The 24,903-nt window shown below is 42.1% G+C and overlaps 1 protein-coding gene across 1 annotated transcript; it reads right to left on the minus strand.

The window, feature by feature from the left end:
• Positions 1-507: 507 nt before the first annotated feature.
• spint2 (serine peptidase inhibitor, Kunitz type, 2) lies at positions 508-23,892 on the minus strand. Its single transcript, XM_021582059.3, has 7 exons — positions 22,611-23,892; positions 20,758-20,928; positions 10,910-10,975; positions 9,381-9,461; positions 4,635-4,805; positions 3,869-3,910; positions 508-1,572 (listed from the first exon to the last, which is right to left on the minus strand). The coding sequence occupies exons 1-7, from the start codon at positions 23,035-23,037 to the stop codon at positions 1,376-1,378; spliced, it is 1,155 nt and encodes a 384-aa protein (XP_021437734.3). The 5' UTR covers positions 23,038-23,892; the 3' UTR covers positions 508-1,375.
• Between the last annotated feature and the right edge of the window lie 1,011 nt (positions 23,893-24,903).

The following is a 24,903-nucleotide window of genomic DNA, read 5'->3' on the forward strand; positions in this document are numbered from 1 at the left end:
CAGTGAAACAAATTGCATGAGAACCTACATTACGGTGATCATGTTGAATAGGATGTGTCGATGCAGATTAAAACTTCACTTACTGAACTTCCACAACTAGTGAAGAAAACGTTAGAGTCCTACGCTATGCATAAACTGTACTAATAAAGATCAGTTTAAGGAGTGCCCTCAAATCAGTCTCTTCACCAGGAAGAGACTTAGTATGCATCATGGTCACTTCTGCCCTCTAGAGGTAAGAAAAACAAACCGTCCAGCCTTGTCCTCTCCAATCTGTAGCAATACAAACACAGATGGGAGTGAGTTGACAAACTGGACATTAAGAAAAAGATGAACATACTTCACTGCTTTTTTACCTAGGATGCTTTCAGTTTCAATCCCCTGTTTTACCATCCTAAAACGTATCCATTTACTTCTTATTTATAAACACATTAATTTTCCTTTAAATTATGCAACGCACTTTGCACTGTACAAAATGTGCTATAGAAAATAGAGATATTCAGCAATCAGTAAAGTACCAGTCCTTTATTAAACAGTTAGTAGTTAATACAGAGGACGCAGTGTTGACATCATCCGGCTCACTGCTGCAGAGTTACAGGCAGAACAGGAAATCCCACAATAAGCTACATTTACATTCTATAGGGAGTAGATAAGTGTTTGGTATTAGTGTAAGTCATGAAAATAACAGTTGTTGTCATGTTTAAGATTTAAATTATGTGCACCTCTTAAATTGTAAGTAAAATGTTAACGAAATATGTTATTTGTTCATTAAATTGACTTTTTTTAAAAAGGCAATCTTGCCACTGAATATAGGGTGTACAAAATAACACAGTAAACATAGTGTAGCAGCGCCGTTCATTAACTCACGTTTACAAAAGTTTATTTATTTTTTAAACGCATTCAGGCGAGACTTCCCCCAGACCCATTGATGTGCCTAACCCTGGACTAAAAAGCATTTTAAAAATGGAGATTCTCAATTGAGTTTGTTTTACTCCATGATTAGGCTTAATCTGTCTCCGGGAGACGGCACGTCAAAGTTTCAGCCTTTTAAATGAAACAAACAAGGAAATGACAGCAGCAGAAATTCACTATGATCTGAAAATGTCAAGCATAGGTCTAAATCACTCACTAAACCCCAAACCTAAAACACCTCTTAGGTGTGCCTGTATTAGCAATGCACGTATCACTGTATCTATGTCATTAGTACAGTGGCTATTTGGACAAAAAGACACAATTAAACAACTTCCCATCATATCTGAGTACATCCCTTGACAACCAACAGATGCAGGCATTCCGGGTCAGTGATCTTTGTGGAATGGAAAGTGACAGTGGAGTAAGGCGACTGTGGCGCCATGGAGCCACACAGGAGCAGGCTCCCTCATGGTGCGGTGACCACTTTTGGGAGCGCTTCCTCGGGCAGCTGCTCCTCAAACAGCTGCTCGTAGGGCAGCAGGTCCTCCTTGTCACCGAGGCGACGGTGGCCACGTTGCAGCTTGGAGCGCCAGATGGTGATAAGGATCAGACCCATCAGGATCAGAGCTGAACTCACAGCCAGCGTGGCCACCAGGAAGACGCCTGGAGGGGAAGGACAGATGCATTTACTTTAAGTACACTCCCCTATGCATTTATTTGGACAGGAAAGTTTAAATTTGGCTCTATACTCCTTGAGAGCAACATTTTTCATATGGAGGCAATAGTACATTACTTGTATTTGAGGGTATTTTCATAAATATGTTGTACTGTTTAGAAATAACTATCATCTCATCCCCCCAATTTGAAGGTGCTATAAGTATTTGGACAAATTGAATTACATGTGTATTAAAGTAATCAAAAGTGTAGTATTTGGTCCCAGCTTGACTCTACAAACTTGTAGTTTTTTGGGGTTGTGTTAGAGATGAGTTACTTACTGTTAGTCAGAAAATCTGTTACTAAACACTGCTACATTTATGTGGATGCTACAAAAACTACGGATAATTCTGAACAATGAGAAACTTATAAAAAAGGCACAAAGATCAAAGCCCCAAAAGTGCTAACCTGCCCTGTTATTGGTAATGGTGAAAGGTAAAGGGTATGGTCTTTGTGCCTTGTAAGTTTCCCATCATTATTCACGATTCATTCATAAATTAGCCGTAATCATGGTAGCATACACAATAACGTTAGTGTTCAGAAACATACATAGGTGTGCTTTTTGAAAGCAAAGCACAACTTAAGAAACTGTTGATAATTATACACTTGTTGTATTCTGCTGTAGCACAAAACCGTAAAAGCTAAACACCAAAACAATGTCCTGACTGCCACTGGTCAGGTAGCTTGACAATCATTTTGATACCACTATTAATTTGCACACTACAACCATATTTGCATAAATCCCAATGCATCTCAATGGCCATAGACTTGAATGGAAAAAATTCCGGTCGTAACCAGTCTTCCAGCGTTTAAGACTGGATTGCATTTCTAACTTTAAAAACGTGCAGACCGGTACAAAACTTAGCATCTGCACTGTTCAAGTAAATTTGTTTAACATTCTCAGTGGAAATGGTTCAAACTAGTCCATGTGCATAGAAGTGTGTAGTTAGTTTAACTTTGCAATCATTGGTTTTTGATTGACATACATTTTAAAGTGAAATGGGAGTCTTAGCATCACTCTTACCTTGGAGTTGTCCAAATGCAGACGAGTAACAAGCTTTATGTAGTCATTGAATGCTAGGAATAAATGGGACCAAATACTACACTTGACTACTTCAATACAAGTGAATTTGTCAAAATACTTACGACACCTTCAAAATGGGGGGGGGGGGCCAAAATACATAGTGCTTTCATTTCTAAACAGTAAATCTTCCTCATGAAATGGTGACGTTCTGACTGTACTGTCACTGAAACATTGGATCTCAAATCCAAAATGCTGGAGTACTGCTCAAACTGCTCTTTCCAGGACAAACTGACCAGGTGAATCCAGGTAAAAGCCATGATACCTTGACGTTAAATCCACTTAAAACAATCAGTGTAGATTAAAGGGGAGGTGATATGTTAAATATGGATCTTTAAGCCTTGAGACATGGATTGTGTATGTGTGTGCGCCATTCAGAGACTGAATGTGCAAGAAAATATTCAAGTGCCTTTGAACAGGGTATGGTTGTAGGTGCCAGGCGCACCAGTTTGTGTCAAGAACTGCAACGCTGCTGGGTTTCACACGCAACAGTTTCTCGTGTGTATCAAGAATGGTTCACCACCCAAAGGACATCCAGCCAACTTGATACAACTGTGGGAAGAATTGGAGTAAACATGGGCCAGCATCCCTGTGGAACGCTTTCGACACCTTGTAGAGTCCATGCCCTGGCAAATTGAGGCTGTTCTGAGGGCAAAGGGGGGGAGCAACTCAATTAGGAAAGTGTTCGTGTTCCAAATGTTTTGTACACTCAGTGTATCTTTCAGTTGTTCGTGATGAATTTGGTTTCACATCACGTTACCTATAACAGTCTCATTTATCAATGAGATCAATGCAGTGGCTTGTGCACTCAGATTTGAATGTTAGGAGTTTGATCCCCGGACGAGTCACACCAAAGACTAAAAATGGCACCTGATCCGTCTCTGCTTGGCACTCAGGATTAAGGAGATGGATTGGCAGTAATGCCCTGTGATAAACTAACCTTCTGTCCAGGGGGTGTACTTGTACCTCAAGCTGCCTCTGGCTCCTTGTGCAAGCCATTCCGGCTCGCACAAGCCAAGTTCATATGCCACCCAAAACAAACTTTAGATCAAAACCTCTCCTGAAGCTGTATTCAGACCTGTTAAGTTTTGCCATATCACACCCACTGGTACACAACCCTTTAAACCTCACCGCTAGCCTAGAACCTAAGGAAGGTTAGCTTACCTGGTGTCACGCGGTTATGGCCATTGTGTTGCCCTTGCTCACCTGTGAAAATTATGGAATCAGAAAAGAGAAAATCACTACAGCCACCACAAAAAAAATCAAATGAACAATTCAACACATTAGAAACACCTTTGGCAGCAACGATTACAGCGGTGAGTCTTCTTGGGTAAGTCGAAGAGCTTTGCACACCTGGATTGGCAAATACTTGCCAATTATTATTTTCCAAATCCTTCAAGCTCTGTCAAGGTGTTTGGGATGATGGCTAGACAGCAATTCAAGTAGTGTTAGATTTTTTTTAAAGCAGAATTTTAAATTAAAATTTTTTTTTTAAATAAAAAAAAAAAAAAAACTTTGCCACTTGGGAACATTCACTGTCTTCTTGGTAAACACCTCCAGTGTAGATTTGGTCTTGTGTTGTAGATTATTGTCCTGCTGAAATGTGAATTACTCTCCCAGTGTCTGGTGTAAAGCAGATTTTCCCTGTCATGCCTCAAAAGAAGGTGTCAGTTACTGTGTTGGATTTGTCCCAAACAAAAAAAAGTGTCAACCCCCATTATTTCACACAGAGTCCATGTAACTTGTGATTTGCTAAGCCATATTTAACCCTTATTTTAGGCTTGCCCTTTTAATACATATATTATTGCAACTACTTTGTTTATATTTGCATAATTGTCTTTTCACTGACCTATGGAGCATTGTGTTGATCAATGACAAACTAAATCCATTTTAATCCCACTAACGCAACAAAATGGAAAACAATTCTTACCGTGCTCTCCAGTGCACCGGGCCATGCATTCGTCCAGTGTGCCGTAGCGGTTGCCGTTTCCCTGGCAGCCACCGTAGATGAAAGACTGGCAGGAGCTAGTGCTGGGGTCAAAGTAGAACAGATTGAAGGCAGCGCGGCAAGGGCCCGAGTCCGAGGGCACCATGCAAGCATCTGTGGAAAACAGGAAGACCAGAGGACAAATCAGAACTGATCTCAGAAGTGGGGCGCTGGCGCGCATGAAGTAGAAGCGTTCATATCTCTGACAAATTTTGAAATCTTAAATTTACCGTTTCACAAGTTCACCCCTCAAAAAAAATACACATTGTTTAGTATATTCCCGAGGCACAACTAGCAGTGAAATATGGCAACGAAAACCCAACAGACCAGCTAACGCAAAGTTGACAAAGGCCCAGCAAGCAGAAGCTAGCGCCATTGAGTACTGACGACAACGCTCCAGATACCCAGCAACAAGATCCTGACACTATTTATTTATTTATTTATTTACAGATCGCCTGGGGCACAATACTCAAACATATTTTACAAGCAAAGCATGTGTTTAGTGAGTCCGCCAGATCAGATGCAGTAGGTATGACCAGGGATTCTTTAAAATCCACGAATTAGACCATTTCCTGTCCTGCTAAGCATTCAAAAATGTAACGAGTACTTTTGTGTGTCAGGGAAAATAGAGTCAAAAGTACAATATTTTCTTCAGTAATGTAGTGGAGTAAATATAAAGTACAGATTCCCCTAAAAAAACTACTTAAGTAGTACTTTAAACTATTTTTTACAACACTGCTCATCAGGTGCCAAGCCACACACCATAATTACAAGGGTAAATCACTTTCAGGAAAAGGAGCTCATTATACAACAGGGAGCAATGGAATACAAAAAGGTCAAAAGTGTCTCATCTTCCCCAACTACACCATGGAGGTGATTGAGCAACGGCACGCATTCTGCTACTTGACTCCCTGCTGTGATGCAGACCATGAGAGGCAGAGGTGAAATACAAGCCTGCATTTTAAATCACAACGCCATGACAGGAGCCTTCACCAAGCTCGAAGATGTTGCAAGCTATGTGTCAAAACTACAGCAAATCCCCTGGCCACAAATGTCTGGAATGTTGACTGAGCAAACAGTGGATTTTATGTTTATTCATAAAAGAGGCAATGTATACAAATAAAAATGTCCAACAACCGCGGAGAGGGCTGTTAAGTCCGACTGTTGCTAGCGTAGTATTGGTCTGTTCTAGCCATCATGCACAGCAGTGCTCGTTTTATGTGAGATGGGGAGAACAATGCTTCATTTGGAGAAGTAGTGGGGAGGGTGGGTTTCTCTGGCGTCCGTTACTGTGTTTAGTTGTTTTCTGCTGCCAGACAGCGGCATCAGATCCAACTGAATTTCTCAAGTTTATCAATCACCCTTATCTTCCAAGGCAAGAGGTGTTGCTATTCTCTTTGGTAAAAACAGCTATTTTTAACTCTTGTCCACAGACAGTAGGTACAACATTAACTCTTTCCCGGGCACCCTATTGAATTTCTAATGGCACAAACATTGACGACCCACATTTCTCTCCTAATATTGTTTTTGATTTACTCCCAGACCTTACTCCCACTAATCGGAGGCGATTTTAAATTGTTACCTTGATCCATATCGCGACAGACTGTCTACACACTCCACAAAATTTCACCCATGTCCAGATACTAAATAATCTAAAACAAATCCAGGAATCTAGTGGACATCTGAAGAGACTGCAACATCCCACAGACAGACTGCTCATTCTACTCTCTTTTTCTAGAATCGACTCCAACTTGATACCCAAAGTGCTCAATTCAAAATGCCATAGAGTCTTAAGTGACCACAGTCCAATTACATTGTCCCTCTCTTTACCAAAACAGAATTACAGTTGGCGTTTTACCCACTCCTTGCTCACAGACCAAGCATTCATTGACTGCATGACAGTTAAGTTGAATGAGTTCCTCAGACTAATGACACGGGAGTGGCATCTGATTCTACACTATGGGAAACGTTAAACGGTTATGAGGTCATTATTTCATATGAGTGACAGAAACAGGGAATCACGAGATAGAAAAATAACTCCCAGCTTTGGCGACAACCAGAACTTCAGGTAGACAACAATATTTTGATATTAAAATATGAACACAGTTCTATTATTGGTTCTCAGGTCAGTAAAGCTGAAACAAAAACAAAATGAACTAGGGGACAAACCGGAAAGGTAGCTCGCTAGACTACTAAAGGACACACAGGCAAATCGAGCAATCCGTAAAAATAAGGTCTAAGGCGGGCACCTTGCCGACAAAGAGATAAACTGCTTCAAATCATTTCTCAGTTATATTTTTTCCAGATCCGATGCGTCAGCCTTCTGTGACTGCAGTCAGCCTTCTGTGACTGCAGTCAGCCTTCTGTGACTGCAGTCAGCCTTCTGTGACTGCAGTCAGCCTTCTGTGACTGCAGTCAGCCTTCTGTGGACGCAGTCAGCCTTCTGTGGACGCAGTCAGCCTTCTGTGGACGCAGTCAGCCTTCTGTGGACGCAGTCAGCCTTCTGTGGACGCAGTCAGCCTTCTGTGGACGCAGTCAGCCTTCTGTGGACGCAGTCAGCCTTCTGTGGACGCAGTCAGCCTTCTGTGGACGCAGTCAGCCTTCTGTGACGCAGTCAGCCTTCTGTGACGCAGTCAGCCTTCTGTGACGCAGTCAGCCTGCCAAAACTAGCGGCAAAAAAATGTTTTTACTCAAATTTCACAATAGAATAAATAATTGAGGCAATAACAGCTCTCCCACCTGGAAAGGCTGCAGACCCTGATGGTTTCGGCTGTGAATTTTATAAAACATTCAGTGAAGCCCTCGCTCCCCTTACTCAGGATGTTTACTGATTCAACAGAAAATTACATTTTGCCGAAGTCATTGTAAGAAGCCCATATTTGCCTTGTTAAAAAGGCAGAGGTAACAGATCCCGCAAATTTTAGACCGATAGCATTGCTTAATTTAGATGATACGTTTAAAAAAAATTAACAAAGTACTTGTAATAGGTTACACAAACATGCAACCATTATTCATCCAGATCAGACAGGGTTTTATCCCCGGCAGGTTATTGTTCTAATGTGCGCAGGCTGCTTAACATTCTATACGCAAATCATGGGAAAAGCGCCAAGACGGCTATTATATCGCTAGATGCTCAAAAAGCGTTCGACCAAATAGAATGGCCACACATGCTCGAAGCGCTCACTAGGTTTGGATTTGGCGACTCCTTTATCGCCTGGGTCAAAATGCTCTGCCTGCCCAACAGCGACAAACCCAGGCCCTTTGAACTACATAGAGCTGTCCACCAGGGTTTCCCCACTTAGCGGTCTGCTGTCGACCTTGAACCCCTAGCTATACAAATAAGGAATCATCCTAATATCCAAGGTCTTCAAGTAGGAAACAAAAGACCACATTTCTTTATATGCAGACGATGACACAGCCTCTGTCCCTAACCGACGAGACTTAATTCAATTAATTTGGCTAACTGTCTGGCTATTCATTAAAATGGGAGAAAAGGTGATCTCAGATAATATTACAGCAAGTGGTCTCGAGGATACCATTTAAAGTGGTATGACAACTTCACTTACCGTAGACTAAAAATACCTAGAATCCCAAAGCTCATCTTCAAGCTTAACAATGAGCTGGTTGCACAGCTACAACAAAAGAGCTGGATACTTGCCTCTTCCTATGATGGGGCGCATTAATGCCATAAAAAGGGTTTCTCTTCTAACGTGCCTTTATCTTCGCCAGAATCTTCCAATTTCTCTTACCTATTAATTTAAGCCTTCGGACTCGACAAAATCTTGTCATTTGTCTGGGGTTACAAAACCCACCATATTTGTAAAGCCAACTTGCAAATGCCCAAGGAAAGAGGAAGTTTAGGCCTACTCATCTTTAAGCATTACTACTGGGCTGCAAATCATTATTTTGTTCCATCTCGGTTAGGGATGCACGATACAGTGGGGCAAAAAAAGTATTTAGTCAGCCACCAATTGTGCAAGTTCTCCCACTTCAAAAGATGAGGCCTGTAATTTATCATAGGCACACTTCAACTATGACAGACAAAATGAGAAGAAAAATTGCATTGTAGGATTTTTTATTAATATATTTGCAAATTATGGTGGAAAATAAGTATTTGGTCAATAAAAGTTTCTCAATACTTTGTTATATACCCTTTGTTGGCAAAGACAGAGGTCAAACGTTTTCTGTAAGTCTTCACAAGGTTTTCACACACTGTTGCTGGTATTTTGGCCCATTCCTCCATGCAGATCTCCTCTAGAGCAGTGATGTTTTGGGGCAACACAGACTTTCAACTCCCTCCAACCCAGCTCTGTAGATGACTAGCAGAAATGCTTAACACCATTAACTTGGAAAATATGTGTTTTTACCCCAGGACTAACTCCAGCAGATTTCGAGACGTGGTGTCAGTCTGACTGTGAATACTGACTAGGAACGCTTAGTTGTTGTAAGTCATTGTTGCTCCATTCTTGTCCCATGTCTTGCTTAAGCAATACTTCATTGGTTTGTTATTTGTGTGTGCTAAAGTGCAAAAGGAAATACTTTAAAATAAAACTGATCTCAAACCTATAGGCCTCAACTTGTGAAAAAGGCTGTCACATTTGGAAGGACGTTTGAGACCGATCCCAGAACAGCTAACTACACCATGCAGGGAGAATTGTTTACATAGAACCGAAAAGTCGATCCAGTTACCTTTATATTCAATGCTCTTGTGATCTGTAGGTTTGTCAGCATCAGATCCTTTCCTTCCCTTAGAGCCAGCGATGACAGCCACTGGAAAGACAAGTAAATGTAAGAGAGGTGTTGCTGTGTGGGGAGGCCTGTTGGGGTTTGTTGAAGGTGAGAAGTGTCAGTTAACAATGGGAGGAGGTGAGCGAGTGGGAATCAGTAGGTGGGACTGTGTGTAATATTATATATAAATAAAATGGAAATTGAATTTAAACTGAAGGCAATATTCACCCAAGTTTTAAATTACAAAATACAATTTAGGAATTCAAATGATTAAATGTGTGCATTAGAAAATAAAACATGGGATTAAAATATAATCTGTTGGCAATGAAATTGGTCCATACATAGACTGTTAAACTAGGGGTCACGTTTGTTTAATAAAACGTGCAATAAGCATTTAACACAATAAGATAGGCCACTTGATTTCAACATCTGAACAAAGTGGATAGGCTAGCATGCTGTTTAAACAGTTGGAGACAGACAGAAGGGTGTGTTCATAATTCAACTGTAGCCTTGGTAGCTAGCAAATATTTAAATCTAAAGATTAGCTGGCTACTCACTATCACATGGGCTTTTGCTTGAGAGTTTATGAGACCGGTGTTCATTTTCTATTAACGCCTGCTCTAAGTAGTGAGTGTGCATTATGCATGTTCTGGTGTTTTTTTTTAGTCCTTCAAGTGCCTTGCAAACTCCAAGCAGGCTGTCAGGTGCCTTTTACTGAGGAGTGGCTTCAGTCTGGCCACGCTACCATAAAGTCCTGATTGGTGGAGTGCTGCAAAGATGGGAGAACAACCATCTCCACAGAGGAGCCCCCTCCCTCCCTCCACAGACAATTCCTTGGACCTCATGGCTTGGTTTTTGCTCTGACATGCACTGCCAACTCTGGGACCTTAGACAGCCGTGTGTGCCTTTCCAAATCACGTCCAGTCAATTGGATTTACCACAGAGGTGGACTCCAATCAAGTTGTAGAAACATCTCCAAGATGATCAATGGAAACAGGATGCACCGGAGCGCAATTTCAAGTCTCATAGCAAAGGGTCTGAATACTTATGTAAATAAGGTATATCTGTTTGTTTTAACCTTTTGTTCACTTTGTCATTATGGGGGTAGAGGGTAGCTTGATGAGGAAAAGTTTATTTATGCATTTTAGAATAAGGCTGTAATGTAACAAAATGTGGAAAAAGTCAAGTGTATGAGGATTCCTAACATGACTTGAAGTGTGTTAGACAAACAGATAAGCAGAGCTGTACATTACGGAAGGACTGAGGAATGTGGAACTGTTAGCGGATTTATCTAGAACCCCCTCAGGTCTCTAGAGTAGCCGACATTGTACACAGTCAAGTTGTGTTTTAAATGTTGAGGATCATGACATTTTGCCTTTTAAAAGCAAAGAGCAGCCAAGAGATGTTGTATGATTTTACCGGTTTTACTACAGCTAAAGAAAGCGTTTAAAAATAGGTGCTGATGGTAAATAGTACTACGCATGTGTTACCTTGATCATCGACAGTCATAGCCATTCTTCTCTGCATGGGCGAGTCCTTGGACAGCAGCACAGTACCTGTTGAGAAAGTGATGGTCCGTGAAAGACATTAACTGAAAAGCACATTGGCCCACGGTTTAGCCTTACTGTAAAACGGTGTATCGATTGATAAGTGACTAATACATGGGAAACGCAAGGTTTCCTTTCGACAGCTGTGGTTTCTTCCTGTTAATATTAGCAACAAACAGCTGTTCATGAAACATATTACAACCCAGAAAAAAAAAAAAAGCAATAGTGGAATAGAGTGCAATTTGTATTCTTTAAAAATATCCTGAATTACAGCCATTTCCCATCTAAACAAGCAGCCAGCAAGAATGCAGACTTACTGACTCTACATGGAAGAATGTGGACTCTCTTGTTAGGCACTTCATGTAAAAGGACCCATGAGAACCAACATGTGAAGTTTATAGGAGCATGTCAAATCAAAGCCAAGTGTGTGTGTGTGTGTGTGTGTGTGTGTATATATATATATATATATATATATATATATACACACACACACACACGAAGTCTACATACACTTAGGTTGGAGTGATTAACTCCTTTGGGACTGGGGGGCAGTATTGAGTAGCTTGGATAAAAAGGTGCCCAGAGTAAACTGCCTGCTACTCGGGCCCAAAAGCTAGAATATGCATATAATTAGTAGATTTTGATAGAAAACACTTTGAAGTTTCTAAAACTGTTTGAATGATGTCTGTGAGTATAACAGAACTCATATGGCAGGCGAAAACCTGAGAAAAAAATCCAACCCGGAAGTGGGAAATCTGAGGTTTGTTGGTTTTCAAGTTTGCCATTCCAATATACAGTGTCTATGGGGTCATATTGCACTTCCTAAGGCTTCCACTAGATGTCAACCGTCTTTAGAACCTTGTTTGAGGCTTCCACTGTGAAGGGGGAGAGAAAGAGAGCTGTTTGACTAAGAGGTCTGGCAGAGTGGCATGAGCTGATCACACGCTCCCGTGAGAGGTAGCTTCGTTCCATTGCATTTCTATAGACAAAGGAATTCTCCGGTTGGAACATTATTGAAGATTTGTTAAAAACATCCCAAAGATTGATTCTATACATCGTTTGACATGTTTCTATGAACTGTAATAACGTTTTTGACAAGTGATGGCGCATTATGCATTTGGATTACTGGGCTAAACGCAAGAACAAAAAAAGGAGGTATTTGGACATATGATGGACTTAATCAAACAAAACAAACATTTATTATGGAACTGGGATTCCTGGGAGTGCATTCTGATGAAGATCAAATGTAAGTGAATATTTCTAAAGCTACCTCTACTTGGAGGTGGCTGGATATTTCTGTGACTAGGTGCAGAACTAACAATTGTTTGGTGTGCTTTCGCCGTAAAGCCTATTTGAAATCGGACATTGTGGCTGGATTTATAAGAAGTTTCTATAAAATTGTGTAAAATACTTGTATGTTTGAGGAATGTTAATTATGGGATTTCTGATGTTTTGAATTTGGCGCCCTGCAATTTCACTGGCTGTTGGCGAGGTGGGACGCTACCGTCCCACATATCCCAGAGAAGTTGAAACTGTTTTTCAACCTCATCAAATATATTGTTAACAAACTATAATTTTGGCAAGTCGGTTAGGACGTCTACTTTGTGCATGACAAGTAATTTTTCCAACAATTGTTTACAGACAGATTATTTCACTGTATCACAATTCCAGTGGGCTAGAAGTTTAAATACATTAAGTAGACTGTGCCTTTAAACATCTTGGAAAATTCCAGAAAATGATGTCATGGCTTTAGAAGCTTCTGATGGGCTAATTGACATAATTGGAGTCCATTGGAGGTGTACCTGTGGATGTATTTCAAGGCCTACCTTCAAACTCAGTGCCTCTTTGCTTGACATCATGGGAAAATCAGAAGAAAATCAGCCAAGACCTCAGGAAAAAAACTAATTGTAGACCTCCACAAGTATGGTTCATCCTTGGGAGCAATTTTCAAACGCCTGAAGGTACCATGTTCATCTGTACAAACAATAGTACGCAAGTATAAACACCATGGGACCACGTAGCAGTCATACTGCTCAGGAAGGAGACGCGTTCTGTCTCCTAGAGATGAACGTACTGGTGCGAAAAGTGCCAATAAATCCCAATCCCAGAACAGCAGCAAAGGACCTTGTGAAGATGCTGGTAGAAACAGGTACAAAAGTATCTATATCCACAGTAAAACGAGTCCTATATCGACATAACCTGAAAGGCCGCTCAGCAAGGAAGTTACTGCTCCAAAACCGCCATAAAAAGCCAGACTATGGTTTGCAACTGAACATGGGGACAAAGATTGTACTTTTTGGAATAATGTCCTCTGGTCTGATGAAACAAAAACAGACCCGTTTGGCAATAAGGACCATTGTTCTGTTTGGAGGAAAAAAGGGGGATGATTGCAAGCTGAAGAACACCATCCCAACCGTGAAGCACAGGGGTGGCAGCATCATGTTGTGGGGGTGCTTTGCTGCAGTTCACAAAATAGATGGCATCATGAGGCAAGAAAATTGTTTGGATATATCAAAGCAACATCACAAGACAGTCAGGAAGTTAAAGCTTGGTCGCAAATGGGTCTTCCAAATGGACAATGACCCCAAGCATACTTCCAAAGTTGTGGCAGTGGCTTAAGGACAAGAAAGTTAAGGTATTGGAATGGCCACCAGAAAGCCCTGACCTCAACCCTATAGAAAATTTGTGGGCAGAACGGAAAAGCATGTGCGAGCAAGGAGGCCTACAAACCCGACTCAGTTACACCAGCTCTGTCAGGAGGAATGGGCCAAAACACCCAACTTATTGTGGGAAGCTACCTGAAACATTTGACCCAAGTTAAACTTCTGACCCACTGGGTATGTGATGAAAGAAATCAAAACTGAAATAAAAAAAATCACTATTATTATTACATTTCACATTCTTAAAATACACTGGTGGGCCTCCTGGGTGGCGCAGCGGTTAAGGGCGCTGTACTGCAGCGCCAGCAGAGTCCCTGGGTTCGCGCCCAGGCTCTGTCGTAACCGGCCGCGACCGGGAGGTCCGTGGGGCGATGCACAATTGGCCTAGCGTCGCCCGGGTTAGGGAGGGCTTGGTCGGAAGGGGTGTCCTTGTCTCATCGCGCACCAGCGACTCCAGTGGGCGCTAACCAAGGTGGCCAGGTGCACTGTGTTTCCTCCGGCGCATTGGTGCGGCTGGCTTCCGGGTTGGATGCGAGCTGTGTTAAGAAGCAGTGCGGCTTGGTTGGGTTGTGTATCGGAGGACGCATGACTTTCAACCTTCGTCTCTCCCAAGCCCGTACGGGAGTTGTAGCGATGAGACAAGATAGTAGCTACTACAACAATTGGATCCCACGAAATTGGGGAGAAAAAAAAAAAAAAAAGAGGTAAAATTCAAACTGACCTAAAACAGTGAATTTTTACTAGGATTAAATGTCAGGAATTGTGATAAACTGAGTTTAAATGTATTTGGCTAAAAAAAAAAAAGTATTTAGTCAGCCAGTGCAAGTTCTCCCACTTAAAAAGATGAGGACTGTAATTTTCATCACTTCAACTATGACAGACAAAATGAGAAGAAGAAAAATCCTGAAAATCACATTGTAGGATTTTTTATGAATATATTTGCAAATTATGGTGGAAAATAAAGTATTTGGTCAATAACAAAAGTTTATCTCAATACTTTGTTATATACCCTTTGTTGGCAAAGACAGAGGGCAAACGTTTTCTGTAAGTCTTCACAAGGTTTTCACACACTGTTGCTGGTATTTTGGCCCATTCCTCCATGCAGAGCTTCTCTAGAGCAGTGATGTTTTGGGGCTGTTGCTGGGCAACACAGACTTTCAACTCCCTCCAAAGATTTTCTATGGGGTTGAGATTTGGAGACTGGCTAGGCCACTCCTGGACCTTGAAATGCTTCTTACAAAGCCACTCCTTCGTTGCCCGGGCGGTGTGTTTGGGATCATCGTCATGCTGAAAGACCCAGCCACGTTTCATCTTCAATGCCCTTGCTGATGGAAGGAGGATTTCACTCAAAATCTCACGATACGTGGCCCCATTCATTCTTTCCTTTACATGGATCAGTCGTTCTGGTCCCTTTGCAGAAAAACAGCTCACAAGCATGATGTTTCCACCCCCATGCTTCACAGTAGGTATGGTGTTCTTTGGATGCAACTCAGCATTCTTTGTCCTCCAAACACGACGAGTTGAGTTTACTAAAAAGTTCTATTTTTGGTTTCATCTGACCATATGACATTCTCCCAATCTTCTTCTGGATCATCCAAATGCTCTCTAGCAAACTTCAGACAGGCCTGGACATGTACTGGCTTAAGCAGGGGAACACGTCTGGCACTGCAGGATTTGAGTCCCTGGCGGCGTAGTGCGTTACTGATGGTAGGCTTTGTTACTTTGGTCCCAGCTCTCTGCAGGTCATTCACTAGGTCCCCCTGTGTGGTTCTGGGATTTTTGCTCACCGTTCTTGTGATCAGTTTGACCCCACGGGGTGAGATCTTGCGTGGAGACCCAAATCGAGAGAGATTATCAGTGGTCTTGTATGTCTTCCATTTCCTAATAATTGCTCCCACAGTTGATTTCTTCAAACCAAGCTGCTTACCTATTGCAGATTCAGTCTTCCCAGCCTGGTGCAGGTCTACAATTGTGTTTCTGGTGTCCTTTGACAGCTCTTTGGTCTTGGCCATAGTGGAGTTTGGAGTGTGACTGTTTGAGGGTGTGGACTGGTGTCTTTTATACTGATAACAAGTTCAAACAGGTGCCATTAATACATGTGACGAGTGGAGGACAGAGGAGCCTCTTAAAGAAGAAGTTACAGGTCTGTGAGAGACAGAAATCTTGCTTGTTTGTAGGTGACCAAATACTTATTTTCCACCATAATTTGGAAATAAATTCATTAAAATTAACATGATTTTCTGGATTTTTTTTCTCTAATTTTGTCTGTCATAGTTGAAGTGTATCTATGATGAAAAGCCTCATCTTTTTAATGGAAGAACTTGCACAATTGGTGGCTGACTAAATACTTTTTTGCCCCACTGTATATCTAAAAAAAAAACATTTAAAAAAAAAATAATCTCATCTGGTTTGCGCTTAGTGGGACTACAATTTGTTCAACAGGACAATTACCCAAAACACACCTCAAGGCTATGTAAGGGCTATTTGACCAAGGAGAGATGGTGTTCTGCATCAGATGACCTGTCCGCCACAATTCCTACCTCAACCCAAATCAAATGGTTTGGGATGAGTTGGACCTAAGAGTGAAGGATAAACAGCCAACAAGTGCACAGCATGTGTGTGAACTCCTTCAATACTGTTGAAAAAGCATTCCAGGTGAAGCTGGTTGAGAGAATGCCTTGATGACAGCTTTGCACACTCTTGGCAAAGGGTGGCTACTTTGAAGGACCAAAAATACATTTTGGTTTTACACTATATTGCTTACTACATGTGTTATTTATAGTGGTCTTCACTATTATTCTACAATATAGAATACATCAAAAGAAAAACCCTAGAATGAGTAGGTGTTCAAACATTTGACTGGTACTGTATATGTTTGCTCCAATTGCAAGAGCCTGACCATGAACAGTTTATTATGGAATGGATGCTAGACTGTGGTGCACGGCTCAGGCCAAACCTCATCGTACGGAGGTCACTTAACCGGTTTGGCATTGGGTAAGCTGAAACAATCATAACACTATCTATGCACACGACACACCCATAACAAACACCCTACACCTCAAAGGGATGATGTAAAACTAACTAGCTTAGCAGTAGAGACTCACATTAAAATGGTCATGGTTCTGTTTTTACAGTTCCAACAGCCTTTAAATGACCCGTTTGAGTTAAATTTACTTTGTTAGGTATAATCATATATTTTCTGTAGCATAGTAGGAAACAGAGACAGTAGTTGGACTAGTAGCCTGTTGGACTGATATGCCAGACTTAAGGATGCTGCCAGGATCCTAGTGTAGGGAGTGTGTGCCTGAACACAAGCCACAGATTCATTTTTGCCCGTCTCCCCATGGGGAGCACTGTGGTGGAGGTTACTGTGGTTAGAGGGGGCCACTTTGTTAAACAGTAGATTGCCATGTCAAGAGGCTTAATGCTCTGTGTATGACCTCTGACGAGGTGTGTGACCTAAAAAGGAGATACTTTGACTATTTAAAAATACATTTTTAAAAAAGGACAAGAATTAGATTTCAGTTTAAAATGCATACCCAACATACCATTGATTTTCTACATTTTACAAACCATGCTACGCTATGCACAAGGACCACTTAATCTCCACAGAAAAATTTACAAAAGCACACGTCGAGGAGAAAAACTGTGCAGACAGTTTGTAATAGGATAAAACAGCGGGCGATTTTAACCGTAATTCTGTTACCAAACATTGCATCTGCACAATTTCACTTTCTCTTGTAAATGTATTCATTTTGCATAGAGTTGTATGGTTTGCTACACTTTGAAATCAAATGTTTTTTTGTTTGGCATATATTTTAAGTGAGAACTCAAGAGTCTCAGTGTAATTACTCTACAGCAGGGATGGGCAACTGGCGGCACACCTGCAGATCAAGTAATCAAAATATTTATATATATTTTTTTTTATACTCAGTCGGGGTCTCAACTGCCATCTGCCCAGTACAGTTAAAACTGGGATTTATATGTGAACAACAATCCTACAGTGTGCCAGTGACCATTTGCCCACTGACATCGGATACGACACGAACTGCTGTCAGGACAAGACCCTGGTGAGGACAACGAGCCCACAGATAAAGTTCCGAGACGGTTTCTGACAGTTTGTGCAGAAATCCTTTGTTTGCGCAAACCTACAGTTTCATCAGCTACCCGAGTAGCTGGTCTCAAACGATCTCTCAGGTGAAGAAGCCAGGTGTGGAGGCCAGTTGGACGTACTGCCAAATTCTCTAAAAAGACTTGAGGCGGTTATGGTGGAGAAATTAACATTCAATTCTCTGGCAATAGGACTGGTGGACATTCCTGCAGTCAACATGCCAATTACAAGCTCCTGTAACTTGAGACATCTGTGGCATTGTGTTGTGTGACAACTGCACATTTTAAAAGTGGATTTTTTTATTATCCACAGCACCAGGTGCATCTGTGTAATGATCAGCTTCTTGTTATGTCACATGTCAGGTGGATGGATTATCTTGGCATGGTAGAAATGCTCACTAACAGGGATGTAAAATAAATTAAAATAGTGCACAAAATGAGAGAAACACTTGTGCATATGGAACAGTTCTGGGATATTATGTCAGCTCATGTAACCAACACTTTACATTTTTTGTTCAGTGTAGAATACACAAGGCGCCATGTCGAAGTTAGGTTGTGCATCAGTGTTTCTATAGTTGTGTCAGTGACTCATTTAGCCCATGAGTTTGGGTTTTTTGTGGCCCCCACCCCCATCAAAGTTGCCCATCCCTACTGCACAGAAACAATAGAACCGGTACAGATTGCTATGAAAAACCTAAATAACAATGGGGTGTGGACCAAGACGCACACAAGAGAGTTAGTTAAACCTGCTGAAAAAGGCGTTGACACAAATCGTTCTGTGTTTTGTCAGTTTTAGTCAAGACAAAACGCTGACTGCCTAATCCAGTTTAGGAGTTATGACTTCAGGAGATGAATAAAACGCACATTAAATAATCAAACACACAAGCCGGGCTGGGGGGGGGAAATGTGAGACGTTGAGAAAAAAAATAGAAATAGGTAGTCCTACTTATCGAGAAAAAAAAGACTTTTAACCCAGGGCATTTCCACAGTAACAGAATTACGCTGAAGACTCAGACTGTTCACTTTCAAATCTCAAACCGTTGATATAAAAACCATACAACTACGCACCATGACTAATTTACAGTGTATATAAACTCAGCAAAAAAAAGAGAAGCAAAGTCCTCACTGTCAACTGTGTTTATTTTCAGCAAACTTCACATGTGTAAATATTTGTATGAACATAACAAGATTCTACAACTGAGACAAACTGAACAAGTTCCACAGACATGTGACTAACAGTAATGGCATAACATGTTCCTGAACAAAGAGGGGGGGGGGGGGGGGGGGGTAGTATCTAGTGTGGCCACCAGCTGCATTAAGTACTGTAGAGCATCTCCTCCTCATGGACTGCACCAGATGTGCAAGTTCATGCTGTGAGATGTTAACCCACTCTTCCACCAAGGCACCTGCAAGTTCCCGGACATTTATGGGGGGGGGGGCAAGCCCTCACCCTCACCCTCCGAGCCAACAAGTCCACAGACATGCTCAATGGGATCCGGGCTCGTAGCTGGCCATGGCAGAACACTGACATTCCTGTCTTGCAGGAAATCACCCACAGAACAAGCAGTATGGCTGGTGGCATTGTCATGCTGGAGGGTCATGTCAGGATGAGCCTGCAGGAAGGGTACCACATGAGGGAGGAAGATGTCTTCCCTGTAACGCACAGCGTTGAGATTGCCTGCTAAGACAACAAGCGCAGTCCGATGATGCTGTGACACACCGCCCCAGACGGACCCTCCAAACCGATCCCGCTCCAGAGTACAGGCCTCGGTGTAACGCTCATTCCTTCGACAATAAACACAAATAAACACGAATCCGACCATCAGCCCTGGTGAGACAAAACCGTGAATCGTCAGTGAAGAGCACTGACAGTTTTGTCTAGTCCAGCGACAGTGAGATTGTGCCCATGGGTGACGTTGTTGCCAGTGATGTCTGCTGAGGACCTGCCTTACAACAGGCCTTCAAGCCCAAAGTCCAGCCTCTCTCAGCCTATTGCGGACAGTCTGAGCACTGATGGAGGGATTGTGCGTTCCTGGTGTAACTCGGGCAGTTGTTGCCATCCTGTACCTGTCCAGCAGGTGTGATGTTTGGATGTACCGATCCTGTGCAGAGGTTTTTACACGTGGTCTGCCACTGTGAGGACGATCAGCTGTCCGTCCTGTCTCCCTGTGGCGCTGTCTTAGGTGTCTCACAGTACGGACATTGCAATTTATTGCCATGGTCACATCTGCAGTCCTCATGCCTCCTTGCAGCATGCCTAGGGCACATTCACGCAGATGAGCAGAGACGCTGGGAATCTTTCTTTTGGTGTTTTTCAGAGTCAGTAGTAAGGCCTCTTTAGTGTCCTAAGCTTTCATAACTGTGATCTTAATTGCCTACTGTCTGTAAGCTGTTAGTGTCTTAACGACTGTTCCACAGGTGCATGTTCATTAATTGTTTATGGTTCATTGAACAAGCATGGAAAACCGTGTTTAACCCTTTACAATGAAGATCTGTGAAGCTATTTAAATTTGTACGAATTATTTTTGAAATGCAGGGTCCTGAAAAAGGGACGTTTCTTTTTTTGCTGAGAGATAGATTATATATCTATATTCACTGGAAGAATTGCAGATGCAAAGAATTACAGTAAAATCTCCCTTGTTTTTTTCTGTTAACAAACTTAGTATCTGCACAGTTCATCCTGTCAATATGCTTTTGTAAAATGTATACATTTTAAAAGTTAAAAAAAGTATTTGCGTAATTCTATCACCATGGAATTGCCCCCCAGCAGTCCCTGCTGAAGGTTGTTAGTAACGTGAGACTTCCCTCCCGCTGTTACTTAGTTTACACAAGGTCACGTCCTTCTGTTACAGCTGGCTCTGTCCCACCCCCCCCAGGCTGCCTGTGTTGACTTAAGGACACAGCCGAATTCCACTGACAACACTTCGGCAGTGACGCCATGGCTGGGCCAACAGAGAAAGCACAGATCCACAAGTATTCACCCCAAAAATAGAAAATTAACTGGGTAGAACAATATCTTACCTGTCACCCCACTACAAGCCCCCTCACATTCCTCCTGACTGTGAAAGTTGTTGGCGTTGCCGTTGCAGCCGCCATAGATGAACAGCTTGCAGGTCTGGTTGGTGACGTCATAGTAGTATTTGGGGAAGGCAGCGCGGCAGGAACCCACTACCATGGGCATGCGGCACTTATCTGTGGGAAGAGGAAAGGGCAGACGAGAGGTTCACACTGAAGCGGGTCACGATAAGCTCAATTCACAAGGAAACCCATTCGTTGTCGGGTAAATTACATGCTTAAAAAAAAAAAAAGGGGCCATTTTTATACTCCGTAGCAATCGGGAACTACATCAGTCAAGATGAAAATATGATTGACACCAATACAAAATAGTATAAGTGTAAATAAATGTATGATGAGGGCCTAGTTGTCAAAGAAAAGCACCTTTCTAGGAGGAGAGTTAGAAGTCCTACTGTAGCTCTCTCCGGCCTTTATTTCCCAATGATTTACATACTGAGTGAAACCATGAGAGCTGGAATGCGTAAACAAAACATGACAAAAGAGCAGAGACCGGAGTTTCTCCACCACACCTATTACACCAATCAATCTTATCTTGCACATGCAAACTGGGCTGACTTGTTGGCCCAGTCTCTTGCCGCATTCAAAACAACTGGGAAATGCGAAGTCGGACATCTCGGACTTCCAACTTCAGTGCGTTCAAGACAACTGGGAACTCGGAAAAAACTAGGGTCAACTGGGGAGAATTTTTTTCCCTCCGAAGTCTAAGTCGGGGCCACTTTCTCGAACTCTGACTTTCCAACCTGAAGATCACTGATGTCACAATACTTGAGCAAAAGTACTCAGTTTCAAATATACTTAAGTATCAAAAGTAAATGTAATTGCCAAAATATACTTAACTATCAAGTATAAATCACTTCTATTAGGCAATCCAAACAGCACAATTTTCTCACCAACACTCAGACAGTTTACAAATGAAGCATTTGTGTTTAGTCTGCCAGATCAGAGGCAGTAGGGATGACCTCTTGATAAAAGTGTGTGAATTGGACCATTTCCCTGTCCTGTTAAGCATTCAAAATGTAACGAGTACTTTTGGGTGTCAGGGAAAATGTATCGAGTAAGAAGTACATCATTTTCTATAGGAATGTAGGGATGTAAAAGTAGTCAAATATAAATAAGTAAGTAAAGTACAGATACTCCAAAACATTACTTACGAAGTACTTTCAAGTAGTTTTACTTGAGTACTTTACACCACTGGAATAACTTGGGTGATGTTGACAAACAAGAAACATCCTGTGTACTCCAGAATAGGAGTCAATACCCCTGGCACAGGTAAACCACTTTCCTAATTTTTCCACTTCATAAACCGCACCTGACTTGGTTACGAATGTCTGACAATGTGCAAAGCAGTGGACGGCATGTGTGAGATGCAAAGACAGCACCATTGATCGCTCTAGAGATAACGTGAATAAAATCCAGAATAATAAGTACTGGTCGCCACTGAGATAATGTGTATAGGAAGAAACAAAGAGAGACAATACTGTATAAACTTGAGTGGTGGTCCATAAGACATGTTCTCACTCTGGCCTTTCAGGCAGTTTACAGTCCAGATCAAATCGAATGTCTAGAGTGCTTAACTTGCACTATAACTCCTTAGCTCAATAAAAATAAATTGCAAAACAAGGACAGAGCTGGGGAATGGTAATCTGTCATGGTAATCCCCCCCCCCCCAAAAAAAAAAACAAATAGGCCATATTAATTGACAAAGTGCTGATATAGCCTAGCCTACTTAGCTAAAACAGTCCCTATTAGTGCCAATGACGCCCCTGAATTGTCATTGTCCTAAAGACCAATATGCCTACCTGTCGAGTTGACTTCCCTGGGCACACCAGCTTCACTAATATCTTCCACTTCGATTATTGTAGTCTTTGGATGCGTCTTTTTGCGGTAGACATTGAACTGTGTATCGGACTGTAAGACGCAGACGTCCTTCCCATCTTTCATGCAGTTGACGAGAAAACACTCCGATGGTCCATCCGCTGAGGCTCCAACCAAAGCGAGCTGGCAGTCCTGGTAGCCGCAGCAAGCTTCCTGACACCCCATGCTGTCTGATATCTCCGGCAGGTGAGCCAAATAGCTGGCTCCAGCGTCAAGAGATTTTGGGTCAAGACCTTGGTCGGTGTCGGCGTCTACATCCCAAGCGCATCCTTGTTTCTCTTCGCCCAACTGACCGCGGACCAGTACCGCGAGCAGTGCGAACAATACACCACTACTCCACACCTGTTTCATTGTTGTTGTTTTTCTTCCGCGAAAGCCTTCGTCAAAGTAAATAACAGTCTTCCAAATAATATTTTCTCGATCGAAGTAGCAATTCGCCTTAGATTATTAGATGCTGTAGGCGAAACTACTTCCCTGTTGAAACGACCTCCTTTTGTTGTCTTGAATATACCGTAGTTAGAGACAGGTGCTCTTTACCCCGCCCACGGAATAAGGCGAGGCCATGTTCAATAATTGACAAACGTTTTCGAACTTTGCAGATAGAGAAATGTCACGAAAATAGCCAATGTGTTCTACATATCATATGTATATCTGAACGTTCCAACCCGTTCCGTCCGGCTGAGGCGCACCAAGCGGCCTTTTGGGCGTGAAGTTAGGTTCAACTTTTTCAAAAGTTCCATCTTCTGTGTTCTTTTTCATGACATTCAGATGTGTCAGATATTTACTTTGTTAGGCCTTCGGATTCGTTCAGTCTAATCACTCATTTAGTTATGCTGTTGTCGTAGACTAACACAGACGCTGTACCTGAGTACACAGGTTGCCTTCATTACCTTCTCAGAAAAGTGAATCAATTTTATTTTGATACCACAAGATGGCACCATTACCCTTCTGCCATAAAGATATCCAGTGTACATGGTAAGTCAACCCATTAGAGCGCAGACAAGAGCAACAAAAAAGTACGAGAAATACCAGACTGGGCAAGTTGATTTAAATTCTTATTTAGGATAAAAGCCTGTCACAAGTCTACTATAAAAGGTTGTGAAATAACATTGTTCATGCTTTCCAGTGTTTGGTGATTGGAAAGGTGAGCGGACAATACCAGCTGCAAGCGTCCTCTAGTAGTAGGTTCAATGTCGTATTAGTTATGTTTAAAAAAAATATGCTGTTTAGGAGTGTGTGAATAGGGGTGTGCAGATATGAGTCAAAGTCCAGGGCTTACAGCAAGGACAAACTAACAGACATGAGTAAATAAGGCAATAGGCTGCAAACAGGGTTTATTGCATGGTGCAGCCCTGGGTATAACCTAAAACCAAATGGCTTAGTACATCAGTAAATAGTCCTTATTATCATATCTACTACAGGCAGCTGTGTTTATAACGAAGGCAGGGCTTTTGAGCACAGGGGGATGGATGTAGTAGAGGAAGAAGACAACTTGATTGATCCATTTGCCTTAGTCGACAGAAAAGAAGACAGAAACACTCAAAGGTTGGAGTTTTAAGTGCCTTGCTCAAGGGCACAACGGTAGGGGATGGCATTTAGGACTGATGCCAGTAACCCTCCTGTTGCTGGACCAAATATTATTTATTCCCTTCGGGACATTGGTGTTGAATCTGCAACCATCTAGTTCAGGGTTTTCCAACCTTGTTTCTGGAGCGCTAAGGTCCTGTAGGTAAATCCAGAGTGTAGCACTAGGCCCCTCGAAATCCAATCTAGACCATGTTAACAGTTCCACTGCTCCCCCCCCCCCCCCTCCCCCATTATTCCCCTCTGATCAGGGACTGATGATGCAATTAATTGCAATTAATGATCAGGTAGAACAGAAAACCAGCAGGCTCCGGACCTCATAGGGTGTGATTTAAATAGCCCATGCCACTAGGCCTCATTGAGATACATAGAGGATTCATCTTTGTATCTGTGCCATCATTAGCGTCTGTGACAGCATGGGCAGCGCCATTGAGGCATCTCCAATATGAAGTAGTTCATTTTCTTCTTTCTTTAATTGGCTGATCACCTTCATCAGCCAATGAAGTTGGAAGTCCGACCCAGTTGACTACATTACAACGGTGAAAGCCCTCAATGTTGCTGCCCATGGTAAAAGGCCTTGAACTTTTCGACTTTCCTATTTGTAGGCTAAATAAATATAAATAGTGGTGAGTC

This window comes from Oncorhynchus mykiss, chromosome 24, assembly GCF_057628025.1.
Source record: "Oncorhynchus mykiss isolate SJ-2025 chromosome 24, ASM5762802v1, whole genome shotgun sequence".
Lineage (NCBI taxonomy): Eukaryota > Metazoa > Chordata > Actinopteri > Salmoniformes > Salmonidae > Oncorhynchus > Oncorhynchus mykiss.

Coding starts and splice junctions, on each gene's coding strand:
- spint2 (XM_021582059.3), bottom strand. CDS start 23,037: ATGAAACAGGTGTGGAGTAGTGGTGTATTGTTCGCACTGCTCGCGGTA. Junction 3,911..4,634: donor CCGGTGCACTGGAGAGCACG/GTAAGAATTGTT, acceptor TAATTTTCACAG/GTGAGCAAGGGCAACACAAT. Junction 1,573..3,868: donor CCATAACCGCGTGACACCAG/GTAAGCTAACCT, acceptor CTTCCCCTCCAG/GCGTCTTCCTGGTGGCCACG.